This window comes from Lotus japonicus, chromosome 3, assembly GCF_012489685.1.
Source record: "Lotus japonicus ecotype B-129 chromosome 3, LjGifu_v1.2".
NCBI classification, from domain to species: domain Eukaryota; kingdom Viridiplantae; phylum Streptophyta; class Magnoliopsida; order Fabales; family Fabaceae; genus Lotus; species Lotus japonicus.
Window position 1 is genome coordinate 78,722,398 of NC_080043.1, and position 24,244 is coordinate 78,746,641.

The 24,244-nt window shown below is 33.6% G+C and overlaps 2 protein-coding genes across 2 annotated transcripts; one reads left to right on the forward strand and one right to left on the reverse strand.

The window, feature by feature from the left end:
• Positions 1-2,423: 2,423 nt before the first annotated feature.
• LOC130744782 (inactive poly [ADP-ribose] polymerase RCD1-like) lies at positions 2,424-5,113 on the reverse strand. Its single transcript, XM_057596937.1, has 6 exons — positions 4,281-5,113; positions 3,948-4,201; positions 3,498-3,613; positions 2,839-2,982; positions 2,655-2,750; positions 2,424-2,444 (listed from the first exon to the last, which is right to left on the reverse strand). The coding sequence occupies exons 1-6, from the start codon at positions 5,111-5,113 to the stop codon at positions 2,424-2,426; spliced, it is 1,464 nt and encodes a 487-aa protein (XP_057452920.1).
• Positions 5,114-18,258: 13,145 nt separating this feature from the next.
• Positions 18,259-19,008, forward strand: LOC130744783 (uncharacterized). The gene has a single exon (XM_057596938.1). It carries the CDS (start codon positions 18,259-18,261, stop codon positions 19,006-19,008), a length of 750 nt encoding a protein of 249 aa, XP_057452921.1.
• Positions 19,009-24,244: the final 5,236 nt, after the last annotated feature.

Below are 24,244 nucleotides of genomic sequence, written 5' to 3' on the forward strand. Positions count from 1 at the left end.
TTAGCTCAGGAGTCTTACGTAGAACGCGAGCTGGACGTTTTGCACTGTATAACTACCGGACCTCCACATTCGAAAATTTCACACTTCACTAACCATTTTCTTCTCCCTTCTACTTCAACGTCGGATACTTGAGCACATGAAAAATACTTTGGATTTTGTGACATCAAAATTCTACAAGTTACACCAGAAATTACCTTATTGCATTCAAGCTTCAACTTGCTATGAATTCTTTGCTTCAGGTTATCCATACTCATTTTCCGTTTGAGGTGTATGGTTCTCTTCTGACCTTCGAACGTCAGACCTTCATTGCCTTCAAATTTTCTACCATTGTAGTAGACAAAAGCAACAATATGATTCATAGTGTTGACCATGAAGAATCACAACGACTTGAAAAAAAAAATGGAGAAGGAAGTAGAAAATCGTAGAAGGGAGAAGAAAATGGTTAATGAAGTGTGAAATTTTTCGTCCGGGAGTTATACAGTGCAAAACGTCCAGCTGTAGGCGTTCTACGTAAGACTCCTGAGCTAAGGAGATTATGGTACACATGAGACTCCTGGAATGAGGAGACTGATTTGACAAGAGGACTCCTCACATGGGGAGTCTTTGTTCCTGGCACGACTCCTCATGTGAGGAGTCTTTCCTGCAGTGATGACTCCTAGGTCTAGAAGTCTCTCTCATACTAGAGACGTCTCAAACTAAGAGCTTGACTTGAAAGCTAAACTTCTCATATGAGGAGTCTTCATCAGAATCCCAGCTACCCCCACCAACCGGAGTCAAGGTAATAATGATGATATTATTGACTGTGAAAGCTCCTAGTTCTGAGCGTTTTTATGATAAATTCGACGCCCCAAATCAGGAGTCTTCACAAAAGCTGACCCCACTTGCCCAAAAGTACGATACTTTGACAAATATTTTTCGAAAAACAATATTTTGACAAATATTTTTTTTTTACAATATTAAAAAAAATCAAGATCATATTCATCACCGACACCTCTGTTTTCTTCTTCTTCTTCTCTCAGATCTAGTTTCCTTTCCTTTTTTTCACCTTCTTCATCAATACCACCGACGAGCACCATACCCATCAATCATCACTTTTGTGGCCTCATCAACACAAAAATTTCGTGGCTAAAAAAAGTAAACCCCAATTTCGTGGCAGTGAAACCCCAATTTCATGGGTATGAGTTTCAAACCCTTACAGAGTTAGGAACCAGAAGTTACAAAGAGAAAATAAAGGGAGGAAAAGAAAACGAAAATATGGAACAACACAGAATTGCAGGACAAGCTCAGAACAACAATACAGAGACAGAGCTCGTGGCTGAGGAAAGATGAAGCCACATTCTGGATCTCCATCTCTCTAGAATCCTTTCTTTGCTCGATCCCTTCACCAGACGCGCTTGAAGCAAGCGACCATGGATCATATCTCTCCTCACCCTCAGATCTTCTTCTTCCTTAGATCCAGCACCAGCACCCCCAACTTTGGAGAAAAGGTGTTACCTTTAAGATGTTGATTTTTAGGGTTTCTGATTTTGGGATTTTTTGTTTATGGGGGGGATTTCTAGGGTTCATCTTCTTTGCCACCACCTCCTTCTTTGCCTCTGTTCTTCCACCGCCGACTTCAACCACCGCAACCACCACTGCCCCCACCCCCACCGCCCAAGCCACAACCCCTTCTGGTGAACAACCACCACTGCCCACCTCTGGTGAAAAACCACCATAAACCCAGATCTGGAAAAAACCACCAAACCCATTCTCCCAGCCACCAACTCAGATCAGGTTCTTCATTCCCCTGGTCTGAGAAGAGGAACAGGTTTGTCGTTGTGGTTAGATCTTGGCCTTTGAGGATTGATTTTTGTGAAGTTGATGATTGGTGATGGTTGGGGTGGTGGAATGATGGAGGAGGAAGAAGAAGAAGAATTTAAGATGTTTCTGGGTTGTGTTTCTGGATAAGATCTGGTGCAGCAATGTTTGGGTTTTAATTACTGGGTTAATAATTAACTAATCTTTCATTAATTAGTTTACTAATATATATGTTTTTTTATTTTTTTTTAAAAAACCTGCTAAACCTACTACCATAGGTCAAAAGTGCTTGGTGTAACTTTGCACAAGTTTTTAGAGTACCATAATAAATTCGTCCAACTTATAGCTTCAAATGTGTCGGAAGTTTTCAATTAATTTTTAACCACTTGGTAGAAGATTTACAAAATAAATACACTAAAATTTTCTAGTTGCAAGAATGTGCCACAGTTCCAAGTAGATATAAATAACAAAAGTAATGAAAATACATTGTTTTGCTAGGAGAAAACAATATCACACTTAATGTTGACCGTTAAACAAAAAGTTGATGATAATTAACTCTAGGTGCAAAGTTCTCCCGTTCATCATAGATAGTATAAGTCTCATTCTTCATTCCGGTTCGAGCCTTCTCATTCATCATTTGATGGTACCTATAAGAAACCAGCTAAGCATTTAAGCAACATAACCCACATAAAAACAAAAAACTGCACATAAGATTTTGCAATTTATTTCTCAAATAGATGAAAACTATAGCCTATTATAGTAAACGAGTGGTAGAACCACTATAGAAGACAATGTAAAAGCACAATAAATCAAGGTCAAATTAAATCTTTAAAAAAATGAAAACACAAAATTTGCACCTTAAATTGAAGATTTGTTATTGTTGTTCTCAAGATTGTATCTCCAACAATCAACCTCAACTCCTTCACAAAATCATTGCGGGAAATCTGTTTTGTCTGAATTAGAACAACATGATATATTATAGACATTTAAATATTTCATCAATGAAGACACACAAGCACGAATATGAGTTATTGCACATACCTTGTATAGTTCATAATGTGTTTTGATGATAGTCATATCATTGACATGAACTTTATCACTGATAGCACCAATAAGCATATGCAAAGGAAGCCAATGAGATTTCGGAATTTTGGGGGGGTCAGCAACCCCACTAGTAGTTATTCCCTGAATAATCCCACCATAAAAAATAAACAATTTCATACGGACCTTAAAGCTAAACACTATACTACGATTTAAAACTAGAAGGCAAATCTAAAATACACAACGACGCCCCTACAAGTTGTACATGAACTCGTGACTTTGTTTATTAAGCAACCAACCTCACATAGAATATTTGAGGAAACAATGAGATAGTAAAACAATAATGACTTAAAGAGCTACATTCATTAAGGTGAGAAGAATAAGATACCCAATCACAAAAAAATTGTTCAAATTATCAAATTCTTTAAAGTTTGTAGTATATTTCCACCTAAAATTTATTTCACAAAATAAAGTCATATCAAGCCAACAACTTTTGATTTTGTATTTTAAATAGAACTCAAAAATTATATTTAAAATACGAGGTGAAATGTGAAAGTATTCATGTGTGAAAAAAGGAGTTAAAAATATCGTACTAGCATTGCCTTTTACATAGAAAACTTGAAAAACATAAGATCCAAAACTCGTACGAGGTAACTTACATTGTCCACTAAAGAGGTTGACTGTAACATGTAACAAGAACCATGATTAGCTGAATTGGCCCTAGAAGAATTAGCACGAGAACCGTTATGCTCTTCCTTAGTTCCACAAAAATATCCTGTTACAAAGCATCGAGTATTAGTGATTGTTAAGAAACTTTTTCTCGAAAGGATATAAGATGAACCTGAGTGAAGTCATCAATATGTTGAATATAAGATGGTATGACTACAAGGAGATAACTATCTATGGATGAAATCCTATTTCCTAATACTAAAATATTTTGAAACTTTTTCACCCAAATGGAAACAATGAATAAAAATATCAATCAGTTTATCAATGACCAACCATTGAGTACTAATTACGCAATACCGAGATGAGAGTTTATTTCAAATAGGAAAGCATGTGTTAAATAGAAAGCGAGAATAAAAAACTAAAGGAATAATGTATATTACCTTCAACATCCTCTGAGACCTTAAAACTAACAACAAATTCTGAATAGATGTGAGTATTTATATTCATATTCCATACAATATAGTATCTTGGGCATTGGATATCATCTACCCCATTATCATATTCAAAGCTGCTAGGTTGAAACTGACTAGTGTCGGCGTCGATGTCAGGATGAAGAACTTCCATGTTCCCCATTATTACACGACAAAGGACCAAGTGTCGAATACCATTTTCATCAATATCACAATAACGAGCACTGTAAAAATCAAAAAATTCAATCTTATTATTAGTATGTAAAAGATGTTATTTTTAAAGTTGAACATTTGAAAACCAACCTCGCATAAGGGCAGGTAACCGCCGCAAGATGAACACCAACACCATAAGTGCATTTGGTTGCACATAGCATACAATTCCCAAGTCCATACTCAATCATTTTAGATAATTCCCCTCTATAAAAGGGAAGCCAAGCATATCGGAAATTAACATCCCCATGGATTTTTTTTGTAATTTCAGATTGCATATGGAATAGCTCCAACCGTGCTTGCATTGATGCACCTAAGCAACGATATGTCTCCATTATCTCAAAATCAGTATTGCCAAAAGTACTCATTCCGCTAAGGAACATATCCTGTACCAAATCCAAATCCAATTTTCCTTGTGCAAATTCAGTGTAAGGAACTAAACCTACATTATTGTGCAAAATGTTTTCACCACCATTGGACTTTCCTGTACATGTCACCAACTTGGACTCATCAACTTCATTCACTTTGATTTCACTATATAGTTTCATACGCTCTTGGTCGCATAAGTTATAAGATTCTTCATCCGAAGCAACATGAACTTCAGGGAAAAAGTAGCTCCCTGCCTCATCAATCCATGCTATGGGTTGTTTTAAACCAGTTTTCAAGTCCACCTGACACATGTGTAAGAAATCTAACATAAGATCATGACCATTTAACACTATTTCTACAACTGTCTTGTTTATTTCTAAATCATTCTTAATCATGTCAAGAACATCTCTGGGATAATCCGACCATTCGCCATTGCTGTAGAGCATCACACTCTCAGGCCTTCTCGTCTTCTTATAGTTTAAATAATACCTAAGAAATGATTCTCCACTATGATGACCGACAGTTTTCATTTTACTTTCATAATTACCCCATATCATTTTTTTACAACTCGGCTTGTGGGTGATGCAATGATGGTTGTTGATATATCGTTAGTCGTGAAGCTCGCTTTAGATGTGCAACGAGTAGCCTGCTTTTCCTTCGGTTAAGTTTTAGCTTCCACTTTTATATACTAGATCAATATCTATAATACAGAAATATAAAAGATCAGAAGCAGTCAAATAAAACCTATACCTTAAGCAAGTTTAAAGACTACAATTATGTGGAAGCAATGGCGAAGACAAAGACATCAAGAATATTTGGAAGTCCTTAGATGTTTAAATTTTTTGTAAACAATGGGATGATACATAAGATCAAGTATAAAGTTGTCGTAATGAGTTAATTAATAAAAGCATTCTCTTTATGACAAAGCAAGTAATCTAAAACAATTGCACATATCAAATATGGCACAAGTACCATCTCCAATAAATTGAAAAAAAATATATAAAATATAATGTTTGTTAAAAATGTAATATAAAATCATTCATAATTATTTATCCAACCGTTTAAACTTTTGGGGTAATTAATTTTTGCTATTATATCAGAGTCTTTATAATTAGGTAGTTTAGAATTCAATCTCTGTGACTAAGGGGGTGTGTTAAAAATATATAATCATTCATGTGTCTTGTGTAAAACACTCTGAATGGTTTATATTATATTTCTAACATGCTCTCTCACGCAAGAGCTCTCTTGAGCTTGAAAGTCAAACTCCAATAACTTCAAAAGCTTAAGTTATTGGGTAAAGGACTCTGAATTGTTTAATATCATATTTCTAAAATGTCTAACTTATAAAATATATAAAATAAAGTACTCAATGACGATGAACAATTTTCAATAAACAAGATAATGTCATTTCATTCCAAGCATATATAGTTTATTTAATTCTCCATCAAGCATTTTTAACCATTTTATGTCATTTGATCTTTATGAGGCCACAGATAGAAAACCCCAAGAAAATAAAATTTTGAAGAATATACAAAATCGAGAACAAAAAAAATTATATATTGCTTAATAGTCTATTTGTTTGAGTAGAAAAAGGAAATGAAAGAAAAGAGAGGAGATAAAATGACTGAAAAATAGTTCATCCATTTTTTAGTAGAGAAAAAGGGTGGGAAAAAATATAAAGCACAAACATAAATATTAAAGTGTAAAAAAACATATAAACTTTAGAAATGCCACAACATTCATAAAAGTCACACATGGATAAATTTCATGAATATCGATCAACACTGGAATTAGTGTTCAAGTTACACATGGCTTGCCCAGAAACAACTTCTAGTAATGGAATTTAATACCATAAAAGTTACCTTTGTTCTTCAAAAATTCACCCGAGATGAAGACACCCTTTCAAAAAATTCTCATTCCACATCAACATAGAAATCATCCCTGGAAAATTGCGAAAAGAACAGAAAAATTGGTTCAAACACATAGAACAACAAAAACTAACTCCGATATACTGAACTCAAGCCCCAAACTGAAAATGACACCAACACGGAAATTTTGCAAAAGGCAAGAAATCACTCAATTTTAGATGGGAAAAAAAAAACGAAATTGAAGTTTGTCAAAAGGCTTTTGAAATTATACCTGGAATTCAAAGCAGAGAAAAAACACACGAAAGAAATCACTCAGACATTTTACCACTAATCTTTCTTTGACTAATTGATTTCAAGGCAAGAGAGTTCTATTTATATGCAAAAATCCTAAGGGGGACGTACCTAATTATATAGAAGATCCATAAACAACAAGGCTCATAAGGAAATTGGGATATGGAATGTTTCCTCAATTGACATTTTGACCAATGCTCAAATTTTTCCTCAATCAATTAATGTTATTGAATGAATTAGTAATTAATCATTCATAAATAATTGATATTAATAATGATGCAAAAATCCTAAGGGGGACGTAAGTATATATATTAAAAACATTGATGATGAAAATTATGAGAATTAAAAAATATTCATGTAAAAAATATAATTTCCATTTATTTATATTTAAATTGGAGGAAAAAAAATGGGGGAGAGACATCTCACATGAAATAGTTTCATGTTAAAATTAATAGAAAAATAAATTTTAAAATAACTAAACACCATTTACATAACTTTTAAAATAATTTTAGACATATAGTATGAAAGTTTAAAAGTAAAAATATGTCTATGAGAATTAGAATACATATATATACTAAATATGACATGTGAGAATTAGGATACATTATTATATGTAGTTATAATCATTTATGTTAAAATTACATGATATAAAGCTCCTACAGAAGAAAATATTTTACAATATAAAAATTAAAGATTAAAACTAATTTAAAAATAATTACTTATATAATTTCAATATTTTTTTCATATATTTTTAGAATAATTTTAGAATTATATATATATATATATATGTGTGTGTATAAAAGTATATATTGTAGTTGAGGATTAATATGTGACGGGAAGATTAGAAAACATTAATACATATGTAGTATATATTTATTTATCTTTAAATTAGAGGATTGAAACCTCTCAAGGAGAGGAGCATTTTTTTTTGTACACTGAAAAGATAAATTACATCCTCCAAGATTTGATCCCTCGACCTTCTTACCCAACTCATATATCTCTTAGCTCTTACCACTTAAGCTATCATTCTGGGACATGGAAGGAGCATTTAACATGGAAATACTTGCATGTTAAAAATTAATTTTTAAATAATTTAAAAATATGAGAAAAAAAACTACTTACTTATGATAAATAACAAAAATACATATGTAGTATGTTTAAATTATAGGGTAAAAATTATTTGGAAAAAAAAAATTACAGGGTAAAAATCTCCCATGGGGAGGAACATTTCATATAAAATAATTTTGGCTTAAAATAATATTTTACTTTAGAAAAATAAATTATTCAATTTTATACCAAAATAAAAAACCAAGAACTTATATTGAAACTTAAAATATTTTAAAACAGTAGAGAACTTCTAGGAAATTAAAATGAATTATTTTAGATCAAATAAAAAAGAAACAACTTATCTTAAAACTTAGAAAGTATTTTCAAACAGTAGTATAGTTCTAGGAATTTAAAACGAATTAAATTTAAATTATGTGATACATTAATTTAGGGTTAAAATTAAAAAATATTCTAGCTACCTTTGAATTTTAAATAATTTAGCGTGACATGAGACTTTTTGAATGATTAATTATTTTCTTTCAAAAAAAAATGATTCATTATTTCAAATGAATATCTATTATAATTCTTCTTGCTTAGTTATTCAATATTTTTTTTGAAAGTAAAATACATTGATATATAGTGTTGAGAAATATCTCCTCTCAACATGGGTAAAGTAACCTAAACAACAAAGCAAGCCGGCAAAAAATCTCAACCAGACATGAAAAACTTAAAAACATCTCGACTACAAACCCACAAGCATTACCACATGCTTTAACACCTAACATTATAGACAAAAACAACCCCTAAGGGTGACAAATCGATCAAATTAGGAATCACCATTCATCTTCAAAGACACGAACCACGGTAACAGGAGTAGCTAAAAATCCAAGAGAAGAAATATCAACTAATGAGTAGCTTCAAAAAGCGTAGAAGCAAAAGAGGCAGAGAAGAGTGGTATCGAATCAAAACAAGCAAGAGGCACACCGATCAAGAGACAACGCCGAACAGAGATAAAGACTCAAATGATTTATTCAATCTATAAAACACATATTCTATTGTTTACACAAGAACTTAATATGACACCGCCGACAAATTGATCTTAAAACGTCGTACTTTGCAACATCGACTACACCTAACAAAAAAAAATAGTTTACACAAGAACTTAATATGACACCGCCGACAAATTGACCTTAAAACGCCATGCTTTGAAACATCAACTACGCCTAACAAAAAAAATTATATTTTAAGATTTAAACTACCATATTAGGATTATTCACTGCAACCAAAACGAAATAAACACAAATGTGCCAGAATACATAAAATTTCCACTACGTTAACAAAATAAAATTAACAATTTTTTATAAAAATTTGAAACTTACATATAATTTTTAATTTCCCCGTGCAAGGCACGGGTCATATACTAGTATTTTTAACACACCCTCTCATGAAAGAGCTCACTTGAGCTTGAAGCATAATAATACACGGACTCACCTACAATATGCTAAAATTTAACTTTTTTTTACTAAAAGAATTGGAGTTGACATCAAACTCTAGAGCACTGTGTCATAGAAGCTCTGATATCATGCCATGGATCAATTATCCCAAGATTATTTTTGAAATGCAAAGTGTTTATTCAACTAATCCGAATCCAAAACTAATTAAACTCACTAACTAACTAGAGTCCATTACATGATCAAATAATACCATAAACTCCATGCTAAAAATATAATACTATTTATTTTTCCCTTTCGCGGATGTCCCTTATTTGATAAACTGTAACTGTCTCTTAATAATGAAATTTCCAAAGTTTGAATTATCACTCTTACAGGAGTTTAACTTTACTACTAGATTAACGCTTTGTTGATAAATTCTAATTTTTTTTTATTTTAATCAAAATGAGCTAATTCATAATCCAAACAAGACGTGTAAGTAACTTATTATTGTTGATGTTGATTGAATATGTGGTCCCATTTATTTTGACTTGATTAATATTGAGTTTTTTTATAAGCCATAATAAATAAATTGAAATGACAAGAGGTTCAACCCAATAAAAGTAGCAAATGAGCGGTAAAGAAAAATAAATGTAACAACTTAAATAGAAACAATGACCCATCCACTACCGAAGATGACCCAACAACTCCAAAGAGACAAATTTTAGAAAAAATGTCTCATTAAAACCTTATCAAGAAAAACCCCATTGAAAAAACCTAGTTAAAGAAAAAGAGTACAAATTTTCTAAAATCAAAAGGTAGTCTCCAAGGAGAATTACAAAGAATAAAGAGACTTAAGAATGAAAGCCAAAGTTTCAAACCCCAGCCTAAAACCCAGTACAAAGGAACTCCCAAGTGCCACCAGCAAAATTGTAGCCAATTAGAAGACCTAGACAAAGCCTCGAAGACAATAAAAATCTCTCACGATGCAACTAGACAAACAAAATAGGTCCAACTCTCACAATGTGACTGATAGCAAAGCTAGTTCCGGCCCATGACTTCTCCAATACGTTCCAATTAGGCCTTTGAAGGACTAATACCAGCCAAACTGACCAAATAGTGTTACCACTCTAGATTATCCAATAGACCAGCCAAAGAGGATTGAGTGGGAACCCATTGCAGCTACAAACACACAATACCAGAAGAAATAATGCCCAGGACACAAACCACGCCCCAACCCCACTCAAAGACCAAGAAGGCATTGAATTGGATTAGAGCACCATTCAAAGAAAGAAGATTGGAAGCCATGAACCCTCGCATAAAACCAACACCAAGATCTGATTTGCACTGATTTAAAAATGTCTTCCACATCAGTTTCAAGCGATCTAAACACGAAATTATTCCTGCTATTCCACATGGACCAAAATACCACCAACCAAATTGCCTTCCATAAACAATTATATTTAGAATTAAAGCCTGACAACTCATACCGCAGCAAATGAGCACAAGTTCCATTTAGAAGAGCAGTGGAAATACCCACCCACCTATAACACCTTTGCCAAATCTGAACCGCACGTGGGCAGGAACACAAAAGGTGATCTGTAAACTCCTCAGGATGGTGACAAAAAACACAGCCTAAAGGAGATCCAATCGGGAGTGCAGTACGTCTAGCAAGGTTAACTTTGGTTGGGATTCTATCCCCCATAACCCTCCAAGCAAATGCGCACACCTTTGACGAAATAACTTTAGACCAAACTTGAATAAAAACCTTCTGATTATCACTTAGCACTGGGGAGAGTAGCAGATTATACACTGATTTAACAATAAAACCTCTGTCATGTTCCAATATCCACTTCCAGTGATCGTTGACTCCAGCACGCACTTCCTTTTGAACCACTTCCCTATAGCTCGGTTCCCTACGCCAACAAAAGGGACCAACACCAAGAACCTTGTTGCCATTGACCCATTTCCTTGAGTGTGCAATTTTCTGAGTGGATAAATGAAACAAATGGGGGAGTTGATGCTTAAGACAAGTGTCACCAATCCATATATGCTTCCAGAATAATATGCTGCCCCCATCACCAATGGTTTTTTGCACCCGACTATCAAACCAACTATCAGAGACCTCAAAACACGAATTCCATATGTCCTGCCACCAAGAAGATGAAAACGATGGTTTGCACATCATGTTCCTAGAGTGTTTATTGTTGGAGCAAAACGGAACAAAGCTTTCACTAGTAATCAATACAGAGAGAGAGAATTCAATGGGGGAAAACTTTTCTTTTATTGTATTCTGTTAACAATCATTACACATAGTGGCTATTTATACTTAGCACTAACACCTTTAGCTTAATGTCATTTATTAAGCCACTTACCACTCTGCTAATTAATGCTAACCCTGATCTATTTTGTATTATTAAGTCAACGAATATTTTTTAATTCTCATAATTTTCATCATCAATGTTTTTAATATATATACTTACTTCTATTTAAATCATTTTGTTGACAGCTAGTGCGTGGCATCTTTTATTAGTATATATACGTACCTAATTATATAGAAGATCTATAAACAACAAGGCTCATAAGGAAATTGGGATATGGAATGTTTCCTCAATTAACATTTTGACCAATGCTCAAGTTTTTCCTCAATCAATTAATGTTATTGAATGAATTAGTAATTAATCATTCATAAATAATTGATATTAATAATGATAATTCAGAGAAATGTAATAATATTTTTCCGATGTATCGAAAAAAAAAAGAGAAATGTAATAATATATAATTAAATATTTTTTATAGAAAATTATTAAATGCATAGTTTTTTTTTTCAATCAGTATTTTCCGATAAAAAATAGTTTTTTCAATCAGCTAATAATTATTTAATATTTTTTTTGGTGAATGGAAAAAAAGACAAATAAACTACTAGACTAACATATCTCTAGCAAGAAGAGGCAAAACAGGAGCTGGCGGTGAATCCAACTTCAACGGACACTGCAGTTTCCCCCTAAGCTCGGAAAGGCAATCCGCTGGCTCATTAGCACCACGAAGCACATGAAGAATACGCTATTAATTATTTAATATTTTGACATCACTTAAATATTTTTTCAATTTTAATTCTTTTATTAAAAAATCAATTAATCTTATTTTAGTAAAATTTTGTTTAACATTTAATTAATTATTTATTATAAAAAAATAGGTTATTTTATTTATCATTCATATCTAACGTTGAAGAAATTATATATATATATATATATATATATAGTCTATAAACTAATATGCAAAATAATATCAAACATTAAATATTTTAAAATCAAGCTATAATTAATTATATTCTTATTTAAGTTATTTTAACTAGTATATGATATTTTATTGTTAAATTACTTTTACAAATACTTTTATCATATTTTTATTATAATATTTATCATCTTGAAAAGTTTCATTTTAAAGAATATAAATATTATTAAGTAAATTCTGCCTAATTTGAGTGTATATATAATACATAAGAAATAAATCTTAGTTAGTTACTTATCTTACATATAATACCAATTATATATATATAATTACATATATATATATATATATATAATTGGTAAAAAAAATGTAGATATCTATTATATAATTATAAGAAATAAATAGAAAATTTCGAAATACTAATTAATAAATAGTACTTAATGTAGAAAACACTGGTTAAAATATTGGTTAATTGAGCAAAAAAATTATTCACTTAAGAATATTTATATAACTGATTAATTTAATTATTAAATATGAAAAAAATAATTCAATAAATTTTGCTATTGATAACTCTTCAAGTCAACTATTTCAAAGAAATTTCTCTCCAGTCATTTATGAAATTAATATTCCCATGATCAATTAATTTTTTTACTATTTAAATACTTATATATATGATATATATTTAAAAATTAAATCAAATATTTGTATAAATATGATTAAGTTTTTTTAAAGTAAATATGATTAAGTTCATATAACTATTTTGTCTCAATTAATTAATATCTTGACCCAATGATTTCTCAATTTATTGATTAGTTAATATTTCGACCAATGTTTTCCAAATAATTAATGCCTTGACCAATGTTTGCTCAATTTTGTTCTAGAATAATTAATTTCATTTAAAAAATTTATCATTTACTGACATATAATTAAATCCTTTTTTATTTAGAATATTCTTAAGTGAATTAAGTTTTTTACTCATCTATAAACTAGTTAATATTTTGGCTAATTTTGTTTTAAATAAATTTTATAAAATTTAAATATTTTAATAGAAATTTAATTTATTAAAAGTAAAATATGATGTAAATTATTTAAAAATTCATCAACATATTTTATTTATACTTTTAAATAATATTTTTAAATTTTAAATTTTATTGTATTAATACTTAATTACTATTGTATTAAATTTAATTTTTTCTAATTAATATTTATATAAAAATTTTATTATTATTTCTAATCAGCTGGCATGTTTACTTGCCTGGGAGACACGACATATTGTACTTTGTCTCAGTCTTGAGAACATTTTACTCATGGTGTTTTTTTTGCGAGAAAAAGTGGAAATCCATGTCTGTAAAATCCCCAAATGAAACAAGCAATGACTGTTAATTAATAAAGACCACTCTGACTCCTACTATAATTGGATGGAATGAGCTTGCATAACAAGCAATTGCTGCAATGACTTGGGTTTTACACAAAACCCTTTCCTCCATAATTTTTCTCACAACACAACATATATCCATCTATCGATCAAACTGCACAGTAGCCACACAATTTCACATGGAATTTAGTAATTTACATACACTCCTGGAGAAAATTATTTGTATTATTTGTCTTTGAAGTTGGGAGGTAACAAAATAACATCATTCAAAAGTATTTCAACCGACATGCGAAAGACCGCCGCCACTTTCAGCACGCGTCTTGTGGTCAGAATTGATTTATTATAAATAACATTACTTTCATTTTCGAAAAAAAAATGTTCATATATAATTTATTTGTAATTTAATAATAAATATACTAAATAATGTCAAAAATTAAATATTTATGCTCAAGATGCAATTAGTTATAATATTCTTTAAGATATTACTACTCTTGTTTATTATTTATATATAATATTATATTAATTATAAAATTATTTTTATCATAATTTAGTTATAATATTTAATATTTTAAAAAATGTATACCTCTAGCAATATAAAATACTATTTAGTAAATTCTTCTTGATAATTTTCAAGGAAATTATATTGATATATATATATATATGGGTTTAAGCAATGACCTATATTCTATTTTGTAAATACGGTTCTCGCACAGGACAGATGTCGAACGCGATGCTGGAACAACCGGTTCGACAACTAACTAACAGTAACAAAACCAGAAAAATAATAAAGTAGAACACAGAAGATTGGTAACCCAGTTCGGTGAAACTTCACCTACGTCTGGAGGGTTTGCACCCAAAGAAAGGAAATCCACTATCTCAAGATTCAGGAATTACAGACACTCATGAACACCACAGTTCATAGTTCACTTCCTAATCTACCCAAGTGTATTTCTACTTAGTATCTCAACCTAAGTATGAGAGCCTCTCTCCCTTTCTCTCAATCACTGCCACAGTGATTGGTAACAAACAATCAACAATCAGAGTTTGAACTTTGAAGAATTAAAAAACACATAACACAACTTTGCTTTATAGAATCAGGGAGCAAAGTTTGTTCACAAGAAACAAGGATAAAGAACAATGAACAACCCTAAAATACTTGATCTCTCTCTCTATTAGCTTCAGTGGTCTTCAAGCTTTAGGTCTTCATCCTTTTTATAGACTTCAGCAGTAGCAGGTAGGCACTAGGGTTTGCTTGGGCTGAAGTAACAGATTGCAACAACAAATCTAAACTGAATCTCCGAGATATTGTTGCAAAATTCAAACGTAAAGATAGAAACCAATCTTTTAATAAAGATTGTTTCAACAAATTACAACCCTCAAATCAAAACCCTTCTGGAACAGCTACTTGATCCTCAAGTAACTATAAAAACATATCTTCATAAAATCTTCAAGGGCCCACAAAATCAAACTTAAGCAAAGGACTAATGTCCTACCTTCACGAAATCAGATGCCACGGCATCTGCTTCGACAATCAGTTATTTTTTGATAAAATGCATGACAAAATGTACCAACAATTTCCCCTTTTGTCAAATTTTGTCTAAAAAAACTCACGGACAGAGAGGGTAAGCATAGAGAACCAAAACTCCCCCTTAGCAACAGAACTCCCCTCAAATGATGCATCCATACCAACAACTTGCATAGTTGGAACATAGAACATAGCAGCAGAACATACTAACTATCCAACAGAACAATAGAATGATGCGACATTGGATCTGACATTGGTTGCTTAGTTTGCTTTTCATATGAAGCAGACTTATTTGCACTCTTGTAGCTGAAGCCTATCCTCTTCATATCTCCAACTGTTTTCCCAACTTCCAGAATCTCCTCTAACACATTAGTACTTTTATTCATCATACGAATAGACTTTTTCATACCTTCAAGCTTTGAGTTCAGTAATGTTACCTCCTCCTGCAGTTTTGCATTAGTGATCTGAAGTTTCTCATTCTCCTCACGCAACTTGCTGATGGTCTTTACTTCTTCTTGCAAACTGGAGTTATTACTCTGAAGTTGCTTCTTCTCAACAATCAAATCCTTGACTTCTTTTCTCATTTTCTCACCATACGTACATGATTCCTCCCACTTAGCCAGCAACAATTTGTAGGTTTCAACTAGTTCTTCCTCATCACCATCACTTGACTCAGCATCAGAATAACACTTCCCAATGAGAGCCTTTACATGAATAGCCTTGGTTGTATCATTCTCATGTTTGTCTTTGAGTTGAAATTCAGTATTCTTCACATTGTCTGACACATTGTCCAGGACATTTGTATTTGACATTCTGCTCAAACTCTTCAACGCTTTGTTAAGTAATGATACAGCTTCTGCAATGTTTGCATCAGTATCCTTCTCCCTCTGATCTTCATCTTCTTCAGTGTTGGACACAAAATTTATACTCTTCGCCTTCTTCTCAGATCTACCATTAAGAGACATCTCAAAGGTTTGCAAGGAACCAATGAGTTCATCAACCTTGATGTTACTGATGTCTTGGGCTTCTTTAATGGCAGTTACCTTCATATCAAACCTCTTGGGGAGAGACCTGAGAATCTTTCTTGCTAACTTTTCTTCAGACATGGGTTCCCCTAGGGCAAAAGAAGAGTTGGCTAGATCCCTTATACGCATGTGAAACTCATATATGGATTCATCCTCATTCATCTTCATAGTCTCAAACTGAGTTGTAAGAAGCTGAAGCTTTGACATACGAACTCTTGATGTTCCTTCATGGGCAGTCTTGAGAATCTCCCATGCTTCTTTAGCCACAGTACATGTGTTGATTAACCTGAACATATTTTTGTCAACTCCATTAAAAATAGCATTCAAGGCTTTGGAGTTTCCAAGAGCTTCGTCATCTTCTTTCATTGTCCACTTATCTTCAGGCTTCAATTCAGTTGTGGATGCTATCACAGGATGTTTCCACCCCTTGACTATTGCCTTCCATGTTATACTGTCCATAGATTTGAGAAAAACCACCATTCGAGCCTTCCAGTAGTCATAATTGGTACCATCCAAAATTGGTGGCATATAGATTGATCTTCTTCCATCCATAATGCTGTCCTTGAGAACAGTATATATTCCCTGGAGCTCACCCAACAGAATAGGGTGCCTGCTCTGATGCCAATTGTAAATACGGTTCTCGCACAGGACAGATGTCGAACGCGATGCTGGGACAACCGGTTCGACAACTTACTAACAGTAACAAAACCAGAAAAATAATAAAGTAGAACACAAAAGGATGGTAACCCAGTTCGGTGAAACTTCACCTACGTCTGGAGGGTTTGCACCCAAAGAAAGAAAATCCACTATCTCAAGATTCAGGAATTACAAACACTCATGAACACCACAGTTCATAGTTCACTTCCTAATCTACCCAAGTGTATTTCTACTTAGTATCTCAACCTAAGTATGAGAGCCTCTCTCCCTTTTTCTCAATCACTGCCACAGTGATTGGTAACAAACAATCAACAATCAGAGTTTGAAGAATTAAAAAACACAGAACACAACTTTGCTTTATAGAATCATGGAGCAAAGTTTGTTCACAAGAAACAAGGATAAAGAACAATGAACAACCCTAAAATACTTGATCTCTCTCTATTAGCTTCAGTGGTCTTCAAGCTTTAGGTCTTCATCCTTTTTATAGACTTCAGCAGCAGCAGGTAGGCACTAGGGTTTGCTTGGGCTGAAGTAACAGATTGCAACAACAAATCTAAACTGAATCTCCAAGATATTGTTGCAAAATTCAAACGTAAAGATAGAAACCAATCTTTTAATAAAGATTGTTTCAACAAATAACAACCCACAAATCAAAACCCTTCTGGAACAACTACTTGATCCTCAAGTAACTATAAAAACATATCTTCATAAAATCTTCAAGGGCCCACAAAATCAAACTTAAGCAAAGGACTAATGTCCTACCTTCACGAAATCAGAAGCCACGACATATGCTTCGACAATCAGTTGTTTTTGACAAAATGCATGACAAAATGTACCAACATATTTTAGTTATATATTATAGTTAAAGTTGGCGCAAATTTAAATATAAACCAACAAGCATATTCTTAGTAATATAGATATAATTTAATAACTAATATACTAAATAATATAAAACATCAAATACTTTATAATTAATTTTGAAAAGAAAATTCAGTTTATTGCACGTGCATTGCATGAACTAAAATACTATAATTAACCGACATATTAAATGCAAATACATTTACAAAATATGTTTTGATAATATTTATCATTAATCTTAACTTTATTTCCAATTAACTAGTCTAAGATATAAATATTTATCATAGCATGTTGATGTTGATCCTGGGTGTGGGCTATGTGCAGCCGTTAGCGAGACGGAGGACCACCTGTTCATGTCTTGTCCCTTCGCTCGCCAGGTTTGGTTTGCTTCCTCGATGTCCCTTCGCGTGGATTCTTTCCCCAACTTTGCAGAATTCTGGCTTGCGGTTTGTGAAATGGATGACAGTGAAAGCTTGGCTCTGGTTCAGACCTTTGTGTATGCTATCTGGGAAGCACGAAACCGGGTTGTGTTTCAGCAGGGAGAGACCTCTGTTGCGCTTGTTCTACGGCGAGTTGCAGATCTGCATGGTCACGTCCGAGAGCCAATGGAGGGCCAGCGAATGCGACAAGCACAACTCAAAGCCACTTGGTGTCGACCAGCTCGAGGTATCATCAAATGTAATTTCGATGCTTCTTTTCGTGATGGTGGAATTGCAGGCCTGGGCATGGTTGCCCGCAACTGTGATGGCGAGGTGATGGCTTCCGCTTGTTCATCCCCAGTTTCCATAAGCTCTCCTCTCCTAGCTGAAGCTTTGGGGTTGCGGTGGACAATGCAGCTAGCTACTGACTTGGGCTTTCGCCGGATTACTCTTGAAACAAATTGTTTGCAGCTTTTTAATACTTGGAGATCACAGGAGGAGGGACGCTCTTATTTGAGTTCCATTATTAGTGATTGTCGCATTTTAATTTCAGCATTTGACTATGTTTCAGTTTCTTTTGTTCGACGCACGGGTAATACTGTTGCGGATTTCCTAGCTAGGAACTCAGATACTTATGCCAATATGGTTTGGGTAGAAGAGGTTCCATTAACAGTAGTTTCTTTGATTGATGCAGATGTAATGAACTCTTTGCCTTCTGGCTTTTAATAGATTTGATGTTGAATTTCAAAAAAAAAAAAAAAAAAAAACATGAAAAACCCTAGTAATGTTTTTTATTTCTTAATTTATGATATGGTTATCATCAAAAAGCGATCTAACCCGATATTGATTATTTTGCAGGAGACAAATTTGAATGAGGCAAGAACTGGAAACTTCGAGAGCTGGGCATGTTCATTATAGATGGCTTGTTAGTCCGTTCCAGTAGTGGATGCGGTCGGTGGCCTTGCGTGCTCTTGGTGAAAGTTCGCTTTCAGGTTGATCTGGTGTGGTATTGTTGTTGTTGTTGTTATGGTTGTTATCCAGTTCTTAAGCAGTATGTTGTTGTTGTTTGCCTAGTGGATGGCCTTGCTTTGCCCTGGCTTTCATCCTTCATAATGTTTTTTCAGTCTTGGCATGCCATTTTTGGCTGCCCAATCTTCTCGTCCAGACTTTATGGCTGCTGGTTATTTTTGTGCTTTTGGCTTAGTGATCGTGTGTTGTTGTTGCTGAAATACAACACAAGAAAGGGGGTTTTGAATTGTGTTCTTGTAAAACTTGATTTTTCAAACGATTATAAGTTTTTAAAAACATTTTCGCAATCGTTTGGTGCAGCAGATAAGTGTTTAAAATGATAAACGATAAAAACACAACAATATATTATGGCTCACCCACAAACGATGGGGCTGCGCCCAGTCCTTGACTTAACCAAAATTTCACTAAACAAGTATTAGACAGGACTTCTTCTAGACCAAGTATTAGACAGGACTTCTCCCAGCCAAGTATTATGCAGGACTTCTCCTAACCAAGTGTTAGACATGACTTCTCTCAACCAAAAATTCTAAGGACTCTTTCTTTACAAAGTATTGTTCAGGACTTCTCCTAAGATATTTTTCAAGATCGTTTGACTCTACAAGATTCTCTTCTTACAAGAGGGATAGTAGAAAATGCTAAGCACAGGAACTACAAAGTGTTTAAGAGAATTTGACTTTGGTATGTACTTTGAGTTCTGAATCTAGAGAGATTTGAGTATAAAGATTTGACTCTTAGGTATTTCTCTCAGACGATGTAAGGACTTTTCTTTCTTGAATGTTTGACGAAGATTTTTTTATTCAAAGAATGAAACTTGATCGACGTTGAAACTCAATTTCTTGCTTCTGAAAATCTGCATGTCCTCCTTTTATACTTCAAGTGCTTCTAGGGTTTGTTGATAGTCGTCGGAGCGTGTAGAGCACTTTAAGTTCTAGCAGTTGGATCAGACAGTCTTCTCGTCAGGTGCATTAAATGCACTATGTCCTTTGAGTGAGACAAGTTGCTACACAATGTGTCTTGTCAGTCGGTTGGTAGCATATGCAGCATAGTTCCAGTCCTTTAATCAGAGAAAGAGGAAACTTGATTTTGACAACATTGTACTTGGTTCCTTGATCAATGTGCTTTGTATAGTATCACATGATTCTTTGCACTTGACTTTCTCTGAATGTCAGAGAGATCTCTTCAATTTGAACATGACGTTCTTTCTCTAGACATTGTCTTCATTGGTCAGCTTTGAGATAGACGATGAGAATCTTCACTGAGTGTAGTCTTATCTTCTGGCAGACGATCTAGCAGATTTGACATTTTCTTTACTTGTACAGTCTGTCTTGTGGTTTTGACATTTCTTCTCTTGAATGAATTGTCTTATTGCATTGTCTTGCACCTTGGATGTCAGACGAAGAGGGATCTGAGTCATAAGTGTTATTTCCTGAAATATAATTCATATGATTTTAATCATTACACTTATACTATTGAAAATCATTATCATTCACAATATGATAAACGATGTATTTAGCGTTTGAACTTAACAGTTGCTATTGTTTTAGGGTTTTTCCTCACTTGTATTTTCCTTTTGATGTTTTGTAGCATGTACTTTTGCTTTAGGCTTTTGCTCTTTGTTATCTCTTTTACTTTGCTAGGGAGAGGTTTGTTCCCTTGGTTTGTTTATTTTAATCAATATTTATCTTTTCTATAAAAAAAGAGTTGGTTAGTGAAGCATGATATGGTCTCATATATAATATGTTGCAGGTTTGAGCCTCTATTCATTCCCTGGAGGTGAGAAAAATCATACATGTAAATCTTTTGTAATTCATAAGTGTTATTTAAGTCTCACAGTTTTCTCTATCTTATACTAGACATCATCCGCTCACCTAATATTTTGAAACCAACAAATATCTCCTTTCTTTGATAAGTGTCTTTGCCTTACTTCCAAAAGTTTAGTTTCTTTGCTCTTTGTTTTGTTGAGAGAAGTGACAATCAATTAGCTGCCGGTTTTGAGTAAAATATTGAATGAAAAATTAATAAGCGGACCAATTTTTTTGATTTAAAAGTTAGAGGACTCAAATTAAGAAAAATGTGTGACTTAAACGGTTAAACATCATGTTAGGGGACTTAAAGTATAATTAAGTCTAAATATTAACAAATTTTATTATATATTTTTCATGTTAAAAAGCTGTTTTTTAGATCCAGAGTCATGGTCGTAGTAAGCATGTTGTGAAATTCATCATTGGCCTTTGGTGCGTTTGGAAATGGCGATGCAATATGTGCTTGGAAACAGAGGTTTGGAATCTAGAGGGTGCGTGGCGAAAGTTTCGAATAGAGATGGACTCAGTAGCGCGGTTTTTGCAACTAGACCTCCTGGGTTCAGTTCGAATGGGTTGGAGACCTCCTCCTCGTGGTTTCTGAAATTGAATGTTGATGGTAGTCACCTACCATAAGAGAATTGTATGGGAGGAGGCGGATCTCTTCACGATGCAACAGGTTGCTGGATCTTGGGCTTCATGAGCCACCAGAAGCACGGTAATCCTTTCATGTCTAAAGCGCTAGCCCTCCGGGATGGTTGAACGCAGCTTGGAATCAGGGGGGACGAAAGGTTCTATGTGAACTTGACTGCAGGGAGTTGGTGAATATGCTCAAACTCCTAGTTCAGAATCCTAAGTATGCACAAATATCGCTTCTGAATGATATCAGACTCCTCTTGCGGCGCAGTTGGAGAATTGAGCTTAGTTGGGTCCACCGTTAGGGAAACGCCGCTGCAGATTGGCTTTCAAAGCGTGCGAGCAGACTTCAGGAAGTTGGGTTCACTTTACTGAAATCGCCTCCTCCTGAGCTTGAAGTTATCCTGTTAAAGGATTCCCTAGGCATCGTGTAGTCTTTTCTTTATCTTGTCATTTTCTGATGTATCAAAAAAAAAATGAATTCCCTCATGTGTTAATGTGATAAAATTTGATAACTAATATTATTTTTCATACAATTTTAATTTTCTCTCTTCATGTATTTATTAAGTGAGTAAATTTCATTAAAATAAAATTATGGTCATGTGAGAATTAACATTAGCAATCCAAATAGCTCAGATTCTTCATTTTCAATCAATCATCTCTCTTCCCCACCCTCTAAGAGCATCGTCAATGCAAGGTTTTTAGTTCTTATTCCTTGGAGGGGGCTGACGTGGAATTCTTAGTTCTTAAAAATAAGAACTAGTTCTTATATAAGGAGTTTTACTTTTTGAGTTCTTAACATAAATTTTTTTTTCTCTCTCATTCATAAACTAATTTAATTTAAGTATTGAATTAGCATTTAAATTTAAATCAAAATTATATGAAAATAAAAAATATTACTAATATAATGGTATTGTAGGACCAAATGAATAGTGCTAAGAGCAACTCCAACGCAGGTTGCTTAACCTGGTTGGAGAAAATAAGATGCGTTGCTTATTTTTTGGAAGCGTTGGAGCTGGTTGAGCTGGCGTTGCTTAGCCCTCAAAGTTAAGGAACGTTGCTTAAATAAGCAACGTTGCTTAGCTTCCTTCCTTCTTCCTTTTTATTATAAATATCATATTTTCTCTTTCATTCAACAACTGATTGCAGTTAAAAAGAAGAGGGAAACAATGATCAATGAGAAGAGGCAGAATAGGCAAATTCCAGACTTGAATCGGAAAAAAAAATTCCAGACTTGAATCAGAAACAAATTCCAGACTTGAATCAATTTCTTTATTATGAGATGAAATTAGAAACAAATTCCAAAAAAATAAAAAAACCCAGACTTGAATCAGAAACAAATTCCAGAAACGATTTTTTTGTTACACTTCTACAGTAAATCAACTGAACACAGAAAATTAAAATTAAAACCCACAAAAATTAAAAAATGAAATTACAGGCGTGGAATCTTCGATCGGTCTTTGATTCGCGTGCATAGAGGTGTTTTGTGTGCTTGCATGTCACCGATTTGGTCCTGAAACCTCTGATGGCGGTGGAAACCACCGATCTGGACCTCTAAACCACCGATCTGAACCTCTGATATGCCTCTGATCTGGACCTCTGAACAAGACGGCTGAAGTGAAAGGAAGGAGAGGGAACTAGGTTTATGGTGCCCTCTTCGATCTGGGTTTGAGAGGAGTGGAAGAGAGGCTTCGATCGGCGGTTTGAAGAGGAGAGGAAGAGGGAGGGCGGCGGTTTCTCAGAGCAGAGGAAGTGGTTTTCTCAGTGAGTGAAGGTGGATCAGAGCGGAGGAAGAGGGAAAGAAGCTTTCGACCAGAGTAAGAGGGAAAGAAGCTTCGAGAGAGACAGTGAGAAGAGAGTATGCGGTTGAATGGATGGATGGAGAGTGAGAGAGAACAGAACCTTCGAGAATGGTGAGAGGGGTGAATGCGTTTGGTGAGAAGAGAGTAAATGTTGTTTTTAAAAGAAATGTGTGAGAGAGATTAAGTGAGATTGTCGTTTTGAGAGCGATTAATTCAATATTACTTGTCGTTTTGGTGCAAAATATAACTGTTTGACCCAATATGAGGAAAAAAAATTCAAAGCAAAAAAAATTAAAGTGGTGGGCTGAGGATTCGTTTGGCCCTTAAAAAGAAAGAAAAAATATTTAATTAATAAATTAGTTGATAAGATGATTAATTAGTGGTTAAGTAATCAGTTATATTTTCAAAAAGAAAGTAATCAGTTACATTGAATTAATTTTTAAATTTAAATGTGAAATAAAAAATATAAATATAAGAAGTACAGTGGGACCCTACTAAAAGTAAAATAAGCACCCTTGCATTAGAGCAAAATCAGCATGGGTTGCTTATGAGTTGCTTAAATCCTATGTGGCAATTTGGGCCCACAAAAATAGTGCTTAAGCAACCCAACTAGCAACCTTGCATTGGAGATGCTCTAAGAACTAAGAACTAAGAGCATTTTCAATGCTACATTCTTAGTTTTTAGTTCTTAGTACT